Source organism: Rhynchophorus ferrugineus, unplaced genomic scaffold (assembly GCF_030347505.1).
Source record: "Rhynchophorus ferrugineus isolate W39M unplaced genomic scaffold, kcgeb_rfMv2 rfM11, whole genome shotgun sequence".
NCBI classification, from domain to species: domain Eukaryota; kingdom Metazoa; phylum Arthropoda; class Insecta; order Coleoptera; family Curculionidae; genus Rhynchophorus; species Rhynchophorus ferrugineus.
In genome coordinates this window covers 2598524-2614207 of record NW_027472590.1, presented here as the reverse complement: position 1 = coordinate 2614207, position 15684 = coordinate 2598524, and the positions used below count along the sequence as shown (strand labels likewise).

The 15684-nt window shown below is 34.2% G+C and overlaps 1 protein-coding gene across 7 annotated transcripts in view; it reads left to right on the top strand.

The window, feature by feature from the left end:
* Graf (GTPase regulator associated with FAK) overlaps window positions 1-15684 on the top strand; it is an 83567-nt gene that overhangs the window by 59054 nt on the left and 8829 nt on the right. For all 7 annotated transcript variants that reach the window (XR_013007718.1, XR_013007719.1, XM_076418003.1 and 4 more), the window contains exons 4-11: window positions 11073-11415; window positions 12902-12999; window positions 13055-13234; window positions 13291-13427; window positions 13486-13685; window positions 14119-14224; window positions 14284-14665; window positions 14720-14849. Coding sequence is in view for 5 of the 7 variants with exons in the window: in XM_076418003.1 (XP_076274118.1) it covers window positions 11073-11415; window positions 12902-12999; window positions 13055-13234; window positions 13291-13427; window positions 13486-13685; window positions 14119-14224; window positions 14284-14665; window positions 14720-14849 (1576 nt within the window). In the remaining 2 variants the exon portion in view is untranslated. The remainder of the gene's footprint in view (window positions 1-11072; window positions 11416-12901; window positions 13000-13054; window positions 13235-13290; window positions 13428-13485; window positions 13686-14118; window positions 14225-14283; window positions 14666-14719; window positions 14850-15684) is intronic.

The window sequence follows — 15684 nt, the reverse complement described above, 5'->3', positions numbered from 1 at the left end:
GCGTTGCCAAGTTTACGAGGAATTGGCGAGAATGAGAAAAAGTGTATCATAATTTAGTAGAATTATGATAGATTGAAAACTTTGAGGCAGAGTTAAATAGCAGAGCATCTATTGAGCTCTATAACTTACTTTCGTCGTTTTTGCAGCCTCACTTTTGTCTATTGTTTGTGAATTAGTGGGGTAATATCTCTACAAAAACGTTACTAACCTGATAGTTGTCAAAGGCACTCATTTAAAATAAATCAATTTAAAAATATATTTCAGTAATGTTTATTTAAATCTCCATCTAAACAAACAATTAGATGATTAAAGCCTCACACTGTCTGGATGTTGACCATTAAAACCGAATTCCTAATATAGACGTAATTGTTCGTAATAATTTGTATGATGGCTAAAGCCAATGTTATTTTATTTATTCGCGCATTCTAGTTAACTGATTAAATATCAATGACATTTGTGTTGCAATGGTAACACCGTAGAACTAATGTTATACATAAACAAATGAAGAAACAAGGTGAATCTGTTTAAAAAGACATATCGATAAATACTGCTATTAATAATTAAATTTCATCTTAAGAAAACAGAACAGCCGCAGCGTGAGTAAAATGATTTTCTTCTTTCGACTTTATACATTGCCTAAATAATTAAATATATTCTAGCTGATCAAAAATCACAATATCCTGTATCGTAACACGAAATCTGATTATTATCCCTAATAGAGCAAGTAGTATACAAAAAATAATAAAATGTACATATAAAACTATATATATTATTATTATAGTTCATTAAAAACATAATACACAATAATTATCCATAATTTCAAAAAGTTATTTATCTGATAATTATGTGTCAGCCAAAAGACCAAAAAATCAGGTAACAAAAAACAATAAAGTTTCTGCTTAAATATTAATGCATATATTATTATTGTTATTGATTAATAAACAATAATTTCAATAGATCGTTGATAAGATTAGATTAATGAGTGGGGGAATGATTTTCGATGGAGTGTTTACTCATAAATGCGTTCAATAATCATAATGTCGATCATTATAACAATCAAAACACTCAATGCTTTTTTAAAAAAATCTAGAAATTACACTGTTATATTTATATCTATAATATACCAGCTAATAAACAAAAAAAAATAAAACACATATAAATTTGAATGACTGAATACATTATTATGGTTGATTACAACACATAATAGACGATCATTATCCACAATTACAAAAAGTTAAGGTGATTAAAAGTCATAACTTACAACATTATCCCGCGACTAAAAGACGAAAAAATCAGGCAACAAAAAATAATTCATTTTCTGCCCAAACTGATGATTATGATTGATTAATAAACGTAATAGCCATTATCAATAATTATTGAAAAAATTACATATAGATTATACAAGACAGATGTTGGTTAGTTTACCATTGAATGTGATCAAAAGCAATAAAATACCTGATCATTATCCATAACATACCTGATCATTATTTATAACAACCGTGTTTTAATACAAACTTGATAAAATAAGGCGTGTGAGCGAGTAAATAAATTTTTGGTTAAGTACTCAATTAATATGTTCAATAATCATAACATGAGTAATTTTATATTTATTTTAATGATTACAATTATAAGAAGTGCGTTATATTAATTGTGAAAAATTTCAAAATTCTTTTAGAATACTCTAAAAATTACTCTATTATAATTATCAAGGTTAGCTAGCTTTGTGTTGTCATTGTTCTTTCTTGAAACCTCCCGCCTTGATGGCAGGTCTGGCAACGTCGCCCCTACGGCATCAGATTGCGCAATAGAGTCCGTTTTCCATCATCCACATCCCACGCACACAAATTTCGGTCCCTTTTGCCGTTCGGCAATTTTTCCATCGCTTCATTCATAAGACGGACGTTTCGACAACCATCCGGCCGAGCCTGACCATCGAACGATAATTGGTCGCGCGACTCTCTCCTGGCCTCCTTCGTCCATATTGGAGGAGACGATGGTTTGGCGCCATTGGACTGGGAGGTGAGTTTTTGTTGTGATCGTAGCGAAATTATGTCAACGCCGACTTCAACGGTATCCGTCATTGTTTGTATCGGTGTCGGAATCTAATTTCGTTCTTTCTGATATAGGGATGATGTCATGTCGTCGATTGACTGATTTATAATCTCGAGTGGTGCATAGAGAGATAGTCGTTACGTTTCTTGGATGATAAGACATGATGTCGTGTTAATTCCTTACTGGAACTGGAACAATGCTTGTGTCAGGTCACGTCTGCACAGCTCTCATACATACACACTATTTATTGCATTTATTACTGCACGTTTTACTATATTTTAATGAACAGGAGTTATTTGAAACCCTACATCAGGTCCTTTTTCTTCATCATCATAGATGGAAGTAAAATATAAAAAAACAAACATAAGATGTAAGTTAATAAAATAAGAAAAAACTACAAACATAAAATAAACTTAACCTAACTTATCTATGGTTATTCTTTAATGTATTTAATGCATTTCTAAATTACATGAAAATCTATTTAAAAAGTTTACAAAGTTTTATTTGGTTTTTACAGTATAGTCCTTGTAGTAATCTGACCAACGTTGTATGTATGATTCATGTTGAAGATTGATGTCACTGTTTCTGTTACAGCAATATTTTATTGTATATAGGGATACATTAGAAAAAGCTACATTATTTGTTATAACATCATTACAGATCTACATTATTATGTCATAGTGAACATTTTACCTTATTTAAAGTTTTTAAGTTATTGTTTATGTTCATCAGGTCCTTTTACTATATCCTGGAAGAAAGAAATGGTGACCAGTTAAATATATTCTGCACTATTACAGTGATAAGATTTATGTTTTTTTGCATCTTTACTAAATACGTTTAGATACATTTAGATACGTTTAGAATTTATTAGATACGCTTAGAACAATCTTAATTTTAAATTAATTTATTACTACATTTCATTTGTACTTGGATTATTTCACAAGCAAGACGAGTGCGAGAAAATACATCAATATATATTCCTCAATAGTAAAATTATAATAACTTATAGTAATAACTATAGTTTACACTAAAGATATACACTTTATATAAGTTCGTATGGTTTGGTTCGCTTCGCGCGTTGTCCAGTAGTTGTATTGCTTCCACGTTAGTATGATTTAGTAATCTTCTTTCGTGTTTCAAGGCGAAATCTTGGATAACTTCGCAAATCCATTTGATTTCCAGGTCATCGTGCAGTTCTTCGTTGGTTACGTAGAGATTGGCATTGGTAATCAATCGAAGAACCTTGTTTTGACAGCGTTGGATGACTAGTTGATTTGATTTTTATCTTCCGACTAACCAGTATAGTTGTTTTATTTTGGTTCTAATGTGTTTTGCTGCTTGTCTAACATGATGTTTAGGATTTATGTGAGGTTTTAATCTGATTTTATTAAACATAACAAAATATTTTTTAAGCTCACTTATATACGATATAGCTATACATCAGTATTTGAATACATACACTTGAGGGAACTTCTCCATGGTTCTCCATCCGTACTCTGGAAAAAAAAGTATCTGGCTAGATATATTCTGGATTGTAATAATAATAAGAAGGTTTACGAATTATCTTTTGATCTTCATTGTTCTATTTTTTATTAAAATGTAATTGAAAAATGATAGTGAACATATTGAAAGCATATTCACCATATTTATTTGCTCATACTGATGTAGTTGTTGTGGATATAAAAATTGAACAAATGAATTGCAAAATCATTGTATCGTGATATTTTCTTCTTTCTGAGCTCTCAAACTTTCATCCTCGAACTTTTTTTTGTCGGCCAAGTGTTCTTCATGTTTTATCGTTGATGTATGATGTGCATTGGCGCTGAACGAAAGAAGAACAAATCCTTCAAAATTCACTATTATGTTTGACTGTATTCATAGTTTTTATAATAAATTTTATTAAGCTGGCTTATCCAGTCAGGCCAGTAACCGGGCTGGGTAAGACCGGATATCTTTTGGGATGATTTCTAAGCCCCCATGGGTAAAAGAAGACTTTAAAGATATGCAAAAAAATAAACGAATGAAAAATGAAACGAATTAAACGTTTCACATGATTCAGATTTTTTTTCTATTTTTTTATATATATATATGCACTGACGTCATACTTGAAGCGTCTGCTTAATATGATTCTGGTGTGGGCCAGTTTGTTTTAGACGAAACCAATGAAGATGTATATCCGTCGAAAAAAAATATTTAATAAAAATACCATCTGACAACTTCAACCGATTCTACATCGTTGTATATTTTCGCAAAAGTCTGATAATAAACAACTGACTTGTTCGCCGCTGAATATTGGTGGAATTTTGTTATTAAATTATCAGACTAAAGTGAACATAATCCCGGTAATTTATTAATTATCTCCTGACGTTTGCGGTGCTAGAGATTCGTACATAAAAAAAACTACGGCCCAAGGTTAGGAGTTTTAGTATGTTTCAAGATTTGATATTGGGTTGGTGTATTCTAACAGGTGAAAATATATTGTACATAAAGAGAATTGAGAGAAAATATATTATTTTCCCTATATTACATGAAAGAAGTGCTAACTAACGTAAAAACTGAATGGACCATTGGATTCAGCGTAAAATTCTTTATAATCTGTGTATTTTTTATTGAACTGTGATTACTTAAACAGAAATGACAGCAAAAAAAACGAAAATCCATGTTTAATTGCATTAGAATTTATAGTTTTTAAAATATTTGGCATAAAAGAAATCCACTCATTTTTTGAAAATACGTTTTTCATTGTGTAACTTAAAAACTGAATGCTAATTAGGAATGATTATACCACCATTCGATTCAGCGTAAAATTATCCATAATTACTGTAATTTTCAATTAGTTGTACGGAAATGACAGCAATAATATTGAAAATGACAAAAAATCGCCAATTTTCACGACTGTATGTATGGAAAAAGTACCAAATTTTGTAATGTCTCGGATAAAGCTAAAACCCTCAACATATATATGTTTTGGGGTGAAAATAACGAAAATCTACGTTAAATTGCATTAGAATTTATAGTTTTTAAGATATTTGACATAAACAGAAATCTATTAATTTTCTCAAAATACGTTTTTCATTGTATAACTTAAAAACTGAATGTTAATTAGGAATGATTATATCACCATTCGATTCAGCGTAAAAGTATCCATAATTCCTGTAATTTTCATTATCGTGCAATTACTTCTACGGAAATGACAGCAAAAGTATTGAAAATGGCAAAAAATCGTTGATTTTCATGATTATGTTCCATTAAGGAAAAAGTTCCAACATTTTTTTATCTCTCAGAGAGAGAGATAGAAGTTCCAAAATACATGTAACTTGTGGAAAATAAACGAAAATTCACGTTAAACTGCTTTAGAATGTATGGTTTGTGTTTGTAAGGTATGTCACATAAAAAGTTATCCACTCATTATTTAAAAATACACTTCATATAACCTAAAAACCAAGGGCTGTACAAAAATAATTATACTACCATTCCATTCAGTGTAAAATTCTTTATAATCTCTGCAATTTTCTATAAGCTGCGATAAGTTTGAACAGAAACGGCATCAAAAATATTGAAAATGGCAAAAAATCGCAAATTTTCGCATATATAGATAATGGAACTTTTAATTGTATGTATTTTGGAGTGAAAGAAACGAAAATCTACATTAAATTGCTTTATAAATCATACTTTTAAGATATTTGAACAGAAATCCACTCAATTTTTTAAACACTTTTTATTGTATAACTTAAAAACTTGATTGAACAAAAAATATTATATTACTATTAGATTGAGCATAAAATTCTTCATAATTTCTGACATTTTTATTAATTTGAAATCATTTTAATGTATATGACAGTATAGAAACCCCAAAAAGTGACAGAAATAACATGGAAAAAACAGCAAAATGTGTTAATTCCTGTATAATTAATAGTTTTTAAGATGCATGATATAATAAGTGAGGTCACTATATAAATCCTTCTATATGTCTCAGAGATTTGGGATCACTGCTGCAGCCAGAAATCAGTTAACTTGTGTGTGATTTATTCTATTAAGATGCAATAACCAATGAAAAATCCAAATTATATTGGTTTGGATATACGTTTATAAAATAAGGAACGAACTACTTTCTCAGTCGCAAAAAAATTAAACGATTGTAGTGAAGTTTAGTTATAATTACAGTTACAATACAGTTTAGTTACACATAACTCAACGAACCTCCAGTTACTTCAAGAACTAGCCCTTCAAGAACGATATTTCGATATTGGTCTTTGTTTTAACATTTTTGGATATCGAACAATCAACAGAAGACGCGTCATCCGAAGCGACATTTGATCAACATGTGAATACCTTTTTAAACATAGTTGAATTTATAAATCAATAGTTGACATGAAATTTTGACACATATTGTCTGAATGTTAATAATAGCAAGAAACAAGTGAGTCTGCTATGGTGAATTCAGAACTGCCAAAGCTCAGAACTTGGTATTGAATCTTATTGTTTTTACCTCTTGTGGGTAACTATCGACAAATCCTTTATCACGGTGAGAAGTGCTACCTTCTCATTCGGTACGACTTCTTCAATTGGCGTCTGCACTGACAGTTTGGACTACCATTTAAACTGATTCACCAACTGTGAAGTCGTCTGAAGATTATTTAGGAGTTTAAACTGAGTTTTCGCCCAATAAATCTCGAATCGTCAGTGTCTTGGAACATTTTTTATCGTCCAGGTCATTCTTTGCCATTGACATCTAAATCATCATCTAAGTTTTCAAATCGTCGACCATTGAGATATGACGACACCGAGACATCACCGTAAATTTCTAAAAATGTCGGGTTCCATTTTTACAAATTAATCCAATCTAAAAAGGAACAAAGCTCGCTCTTTATTAATATTAAAAATATTCGCCACATTAAATGCAATAAAGACCGTCCTGCAGTACTGAAAATTCCCGTGCAAGTCGTCGGTACTGACGGAATCATCTAGACGATGACATCACACGTTCCTAAACCGTGTATAAAGCAATTCCGACTTGTTAACACACATTTTATTAACACTCTTAATGGATTAGTTTATTTTAAACGTTATTTTTATAGGTCCGACATTTAAAACTTGACGCCCAAGCGAGCGAAGATGATGTTCTGTTAAATATCGGCTGTAAAAATATTCCTGTATATATATAGATGAAAGATAACAAGTTTGATTGATGGCAGAATGTTTACTAACTCGTATTAATAACAATCCTTCGTCCTTTTTACACTTTGCCAGAGTTTTGATTCGTTTTCGTCAGATTTTAGTTCATATTTGATATTTGCATGCATTGTGGCATAGATAGCGCCATCTAGGTGGAACTACATCTGTGTAAAATGATCTCCAAATATAGCCCTTCCAATAGAACAGCCAATGCACGTCATCAAAATGTATAATGCAACGCTGCCGCACCTAATTTAAGTTTTTGTTTATTTTGACTCTGACAACAAAATACTAATGTAAACAAAATAATGATACAAAAATAACATTATAAATTATAATTTCTTTTAACACTATAGTACATCTAATGCATATTTATCGAAGGACTTAAACTACGGTTTTTTTTTATTACTCTTCGTGAGTCCACAATCTGCCCTATTGGCAATAAGTATTTCTTCTGTCTATATTATATATACATGGCATGTAGAAAATCACTTCATTAAGCAATCTTCTGTATAAAATATTATCTTAATTAATTAGTCTTATTCTAATGCTTATTCTAAAGTCTACATATGTCCAGTAATCAGATCAGGTGGTGTTAAACGTTTTAGTCTACGTACTTCACTATCACGTCGCATATTTAGCTGATTAGCGAGTACATTAGGATGCACTGATACTCTTTCGAAGTACTTCACACAAACACATTGAATTACACTCGTTATAGGTTCTAGAGGAATATCGCGTTGTATCACTTTATTTGAAATATAGTACGGAGCATCAACAATGGCACGCAACACCTTATTTTGGAACCGTTGAATGATGGATATATTAGATTTGCTAGCGGTACCCCATAGTTGAATTCCATATGTCCAAATGGGCTTGAGTATAGACTCATACAGCAATACCTTGTTATCTAATGGTAACTTGGATTTGCGCCCTATGAGCCAATACATTTGATATAATTTTAGTCCCAGTTGTTTCCATTTAGAGAGTATGTGCTTCTTCCAGGTTAGGCGTCGACCTAAATGCATACCAAGATATTTAACATGCTCTGCTTGGGGGAGTTGACGATGATTGATATTCACAAACTACGGTTAAATATACAGTCACAATAGTTTGTAGGTTAGAGTCATTTTATTATATTTACATTGACTTATGACAACGGTGTCGGCCTGTACCAACACAAATAGAATTTTATTGACGAATTTGGTTACATATTTCGACGCATCAGACTTCATTCTATCTCTTTTTAACTAAAGTAATGCTAATTAGTCATGTTTTTTATTATTTAATTATTACATTGTTACTAGTCGTTTCTGACTAACCTACAATTTGTCCTTATGATAACTTAAATATAGGTATATAACTAGGAGGACCCATCGGTCCTATCTCAGTCACTGGTGAAATAATGTTTATACATGTCACTGCTGTATTTTTTATTATATACACCTCACGACACAACACTACACAATATCAGATGATTTGATTCTTTCGAGTCTGTATCCTGTTCTGGTGGTATCCAAAAGCTGCAGTACTTCAATATTCTCATGAGAATGGAGTCTTTGGTGCCCTCTTGCAATTCTTTTGATTTCTTGACTGACTGTGGGTATCTGAAGGTCTCGATATAGGTATCAGCCCTATAGTATTTGGATGCGCCCACAATACCTCTCAGGACTTTGTTCTAAAAAATTTGTATTCTATTTATGTTACTCTTTGCAGAACATCCCCATAATTGAACTCCGTATGTCCATATAGGTTTCAGTATTTGCTTATTTTAATAGCAGTTTATTATATACTGATAATTGTGGTTTTCTGCCAATTACCCAGTATATTTTCCTATATTCAATACAGTTCTTTCTTTTCTTCTTTATATGTTCCTTCCAGCGAAGTTTTGCATCGAGATTCATTCCGAGATATTTAGTGTTATGTTATATGGAATGATTTATTATTCAATGTTGTTGTATAATGTTATTATTCAATGTATGTATTATTTAATGTTATTGGTGCTTATACGGTATGTTTATAGGTGAACTGCACATGCACAAATTTATTAATTTTCATTTTCCAGGCTTGTGTCCAATTATTTATATTGTCACTTGCCTGTTGTAATTTTTGTGAGGCTTCTTCACTATTGTCTCGAACAACTATAATCGCAGTATCATCAGCATATGTAGCCATCGTAATATTCTGCATTTGTGGTATATCAGTGTAAAGTGTAGAGTAGATAAAGCATTGGTTCCAGTACACTTCTTTGTGGTACACCTCCTTTAACTTCTTTTATTGTACAGTAAGCTTCTTCTTATTTGACTCTAAACATTGTGGTTGTAATGTACGATTTTAATAGTTTCATGTGTTGTTTCGCTAACATTTTCTGTAGTTTATGAACAAGGCCTTCATGCCAAACATTATCGAAGGCTTGTGCTGTATCTAAGAATATAGCTGAGCCTACTTTTTTACTTTCGTAGGTTTTTTCAATAACATCTGTTGTTCTGTGGACCTGGTCAATTGTTGAATGCTTGTTAATAAACCCAAACTGATGGTATGTGTTGGTATTTGGTTTTTTATCTCTATGATAATTAGTAAAATCAGAAAGAAAAATGCTCCGAGTTCAAAAGGGATTTTACATGTTTATAAACTTAATTTGGCGATAGGTTCTAATTAGGTTCGTAATTGTATTAATTTGCCAAGTACCTTCGGTTTTTTAATAAAATTTCATTATAATTCTTAATTTCTTTTTGTTAATTAATATTTCTCAATTCATTCGTCTTAAAAAAAATCACTATTTAACGAGATTCTACTCATAGGGACGCCTTGCATGCACACTAAGATTTGCTCTTGCCACGTTGCCAGTTTTTGTAAATCATATGTATATTTCAAGAATATTATGTCAGATCTACAAATTAATTTTAAATTAATTACAACAGATGGCGTTACTGTGTATTCAATCGCATCGAGTGTGTAACCAACTTCATGTTGAAACCTCATTTTTCAGTATGTGTCATTTCGTCGAAAATGTGAAAAACATTTTTTCAGTTCGTTGAAAATGTCTGCAAAGTTTTATTTTTTACTTCAGCTTGAAGAAAAAGGCGACTGAAGGTCATTGAATCCTGTGTGAAGCTTATGGCAATCATGCTCCATTGATTTCAACATGTAAATACTGGTTTCGACGTATTAAAAGTGATTAACACCGAAGATAAAGAGGGAAAGAGAATAGGGAACGCTATCGACTATATTTGATGCGTTTGAACCGTGTACTGCTCGAAAACGGCCGGAATACAAGCAAAATACAGAAATTTTATCTTTCAGCATGACAGCGCTCGACCACATGCTGTAAAACCGGTGCTATCCCACCCGCCGTATTCTCCAGACCTTGCTCCATCTGATTACTAATTGTTCCGGCATATGAGTCGTGACATGTCTAAATAGAGCTTCACCTCTTACCAAAATTACCAAAAAATGGGTCGATTCTTGGATAACCTCAAAAGATACATCGTTATTTTGAGATAGAACCCATAAATTGCCTAAAAGATGGAAAAAAGTAGCGGCTATCGATGAAAGATGCATTTTTTATAATAGACTTTCAATTTTATAGGCCAATACTATTTTTGTTGTTGTTTTAAGTATTAGTTATCATCATTTAAAACTATTTTTTTCCATTTTTCTATATAATCAAATGTTTCTTGCCTCAAATGTCAACAGAACAACGGTAAAGCAATGAGGCTCACTGTAAACAAATAATTTCCGACATTATCAGTGTCACCTCTTGTATTTTGTGAACAATCATCATAATAGAATATAATACGGCGTTTGTTCTTTGGATTCCTCACCAATTCCCTCTTCTATTCCAGGCCGATGCCTCGGTGGACATGGCCGAACGCCACTTCTACGCCGCCAGCATGGACTACGTCTATCTAATCCAGGAGGTACACGAGAGGAAGAAGTTCGAGTTCGTCGAGTCGCTGCTGACCTTCGTCTACGCCTGGTTCACGTTCTACCACCAGGGCCACGAGCTGAAGAAAGACGTCGACCCGTTCATGAGGGACCTACAGTCCAAGATCCAGAAGACGCGCAGCAATTTCGATGACTTCACCGAGAAACTGAAGAAACGGATGTCTGAGGTGCAGAAGCAAGAGGAGCCGCTGAGAAATTCGAAAGGATGCAAGGAGGGTTATCTGTTCCTGTTAGAGAAAAGTAAGCGCGCACCTTGGGGCGAGGCGGGGGTTGAGGTGAGGTGGCGTAGGGATTAGATCGCTTCGAACGGGATTACGGGGAAACGGCGAAGTCTTAGAAGCGTTTTCTAAATATTATCGCGTTATTTAAATTAAAAACGAAAGGCTTGCTGACATTGAAAGGTCTTACTATCGCATACTCTATTTTTGTTAAGCACTGTAGTTTTTTTTAATGGTTCTCCATATCTCTTTCCCATATTTTTTTGTCTTTATTAAAACATTCTTTTATCCTAATTTACTAGACACTAGACAGAGGTTTACTTATAATGTCACTGAACTAGATCAAATTGTTTTACTCATTAATCTTCTGGGTAAGTCATCATTATCTAAGAGCTGGAGAACCTCAACATTGATATCTCTGTTCCATAGTCCTGGATAACGTTATCTTCAGTTTCAACATCAACAGCATCTCGCGGTACCTTGTTTTAAAATCTTTGTATGATATTTCTATTGCTTTGGCTGATACAGCTCCAGAGTCAATATATATTACAATAACTTCTTGAGTTCTGCACATGTTTTCTTAATATGTGGTTTCCACCTGAGTCTAACATCAAGAGTCATGCCAAGATTAGCTGTATTTCCAATCGGAACTACTTGATGCTTTATATATACTGGCTTGTGCTTGATTCTTTTGTTGGTGAAATCAATAATCACTCATTCATTTTGATGAGCCATTTTTTATGTTCAGTATTATCTCTGGTCTAGCTCTCATCCTCATATGATTGTTATGAATATTCTTCATGCTATAAATTGAAGACCAATATTTATATTCAATAAATTTGGCCACGAATTTAATTGATCGCAGGCTAATGTTGATTTTCTTTCTGGAAATCCATTCGTTTATTATGAGATGGTGTTCGTTACTATTTTCCATCTCTAGCCACTATTTTTCCTTCCTGACAGGGGGCATAGTGAGTTCCCAAGTTCAGTTGGTTCAATTGACGTTATTAAACATCTGCAGCAACAGTTCTGTCTGATTTTAGTAGCTCGTAACGCACTACACCTTACTGATCCCACCATATGCAGAGCACGACTTTATCATTATGAATATTCCGTTTTGGTGCCGATGTGGATGGCGATTTTGCGACTGGGATTGTTGTAGTAGATCCACTTGTCGGCATAATCCACGACACGCCACGAAGAGCCTTTTTTTTGTCATGGCAAACAATGAAGTCGCAATTTTGAAACGGTCCTAATAAGCGTTGTCAGTTAAATCATATGCTAATCATTTTACCTTCTTTTGGATCCATCACATGTAAAGGCCTGGATACAGTCGATCTATAAACTGCTAAGCATTTTCAACAATATATATCGCTGATCAAAATACATGCAAGCACTTAATAATGCCATACATTTCCAACAGCAATATGATACCTATTAATTCAAAATATCAGTAATCAGTTAATTATTAAAAAAATAACGACACTAAATTGCGTTATTCCTGTTAGAAGCCTTCGGTACCACCTGGACCAAGTATTTCTGCAGATATGATAAGAACGGAAAGGAATTCACCATGTTGGCGTACAATCAACTTACTACCAAGACGGTAAGTTCACACTTCTCGCCTTATTCCGTTGTTTTCACGGTTTCCTCCGTCACAGTTACCACAAGCAGAGAAAATGTTGATATCGTCGTGCGTCAGGAGGAAATCTGACTCAATCGACAAGAGATTCTGCTTCGACATCCAGTCAGAGAACAAACCCAATATCACGTTCACCTTCCAGGCTCTATCCGAACAAGATAGAACCTCATGGATGGACATAATGGATGGAAAGGAGCCAGTGAGCGATTCCCATTCCTATTCCATGCTCTAAAAAATAACTATTACGATTTTCAGACTTATACGATACATGCTAATAAACCTGCTAGCGCAGCCGAAGAGAATTACGTGCTGGACGATGTCGGAATACAATTTGTGAAAAAATGTATCGAGGTGTTGGAGAAGAGAGGACTAGAGGAACAAGGCATTTATAGGTATAGACAAATGCCCGTTGGGCCTGGATGCGTTATATGGTGTTGTGGTCGTTTGCAGGATCGTCGGTGTGGCTTCCAAGGTGAATAAACTGCTAGCCATGGGCCTGGACCGAAGAAAAATCGTGGAGAAATCTTTCCTGGAGGATCCGCACGAATGGGAAACCAAAACCATCACCAGTGCGCTCAAGACTTATCTGCGCAACCTACCTGAACCCCTGATGTCTTTTAAGTACCACAATGATTTCATCAACGCCGTCAGTAAGTATCAATTTACATATTAATTGACCCTAGCTCCATTTATTCATTCAATGGTAAAGCCTTCTAGATTTAAATCAATGAAAGTGGTCTTAAAAAGAGTCCTTTTTATTGCAACTTATCACCAACACTCAAAATTTGATGTCAAGCTTATAAAACCTCTAGTGATGCCCTATACTTCTTTTTAAATAAACACAACCACAATAATGATATAATAAATATAAATATTGGATAAAAATATCAAATTGTTTGGAATAAGCAAAAATTACACAGTGTAATTATATTTAGGTCATATAATTTGATATGGGAAGAAATATATTCCAAAATTTTAATAAATCGTATTGCAATTGTTGTAAAATGTCTAAAACTACTGCCTCTTCCTATATCTGGAATAACACTGCCTTAAAATATAGTACATCATTTTTTCTGTTCACAGAAAAAGAATCCCGTGATAATAGGATACAGGAAGTGCACACTCTCCTCTACAAGCTCCCCAAAAGCAACCTGGACGTGCTGCAGATCCTCATCAAGCACCTGACCAAGTACGTGAGACTTCCGTCGGTTTCCGCTCCGGTCCGTAACACGAAATTTCTATTCGCAGCGTCGTCAGCAAGAGCGACAAGAACCTGATGAACGTCAGCAACCTCGGCGTGTGCTTCGGGCCCACCCTGCTCCGTCCCGAGGAGGAGACGGTGGCCTCCATCATGGACCTGAAGTTCTACAACATCGTCGTGGAGATCCTCATCGACAACTACGACCGGCTGTTCTTTACCAACCCGGAGAACCGGATCCGAGTTGCGCCGATCAACAACATCAGCAACGGACCGTCGAAATACGCGCAGCTACCTCCCAACAACCATCTGGCGACCTCCTACGGCTCGGAGGGTAGCGAGCTGGGCACCGTCAACAGGGTACTCCCCAATAATCAACATTCGGCCTTTTCCAATGCCGCGAGATACCAGCAGATGCCTTCGACGACCTACGTACGTCCGTCGCCGTATCCGATTGAGTTCGAGAGACTTACGGTTCGTTTTCAGGATACCATACACCCGACCGTGAACTTCCCCGACCCCCCTTACTCGATGCCGCCCAGTTATCCGCAGTACAGGCAGATACCCTCCAACTTTTGCCAATCGGATACCAACATCCACAGGCATAACTATCTAGGTATATCTGTAGCGCTTTCTTCCTCAGTTCTAGGGCTTATTCAATAAGTTTTGCGCCCGATAAGATATTTGCCACGAGTACCATTTTAAAGCTCATACTAATCACTTCTGAAATTCCATTAAGATCTGTAAAGTCGTATAGTTAGATATATTTAAACATTTTGTTTTTAAGAGTGTGGCATCAAAACGATTTCTTTCTTGACTATTAAAAGTGTTTAAGAACCCTTTACTTTAGATCGGAGCAGTAGATATATAGAAGACTTGACATGAATTTAAAGGTTGAAAAGAATGGCCACAAAGTGCAACTCTTCTATAACTCAAAAAATCAGGGAATTGAAATATGAATTGTTGCAATATTGGCAAGATTTAGCTCTTTCTGACTTATGACTGTTCTCACATCCCAGATCCCATGTAGATCCGTAAACTCGTATTTTTACAGCTATTTATAGTTAACGTGACCCAGAAATTCTTACAATAAGAAATGAATATTGTGTAATAATAAAAGTCCTTATTTTCTAAAGCTGTAGCATCAAAAAAATCTTTAACTACAAGGATTTTTCACTTTCAATCACAATAGAAAGAGAACTTAAACGTAGTTGTATCAGTATTGATGACCATCCTCTTGAAGAACGTCCACAAACTGCAACACTACCAGCAGTTGTAACAAAAACAGAGAATCAGAAGAGGAAAAAATTAATCAAGACAACACACCCTCTCATATAGCTCAAATCAGGAATGATGTTAGATGTTACAAAATAAAGGACGCCAAGAAAATCACTGAATTGAATTAGGAATCGTTGTAATATTCGCCGGATTTAGCTTCCACTGACTAGTGT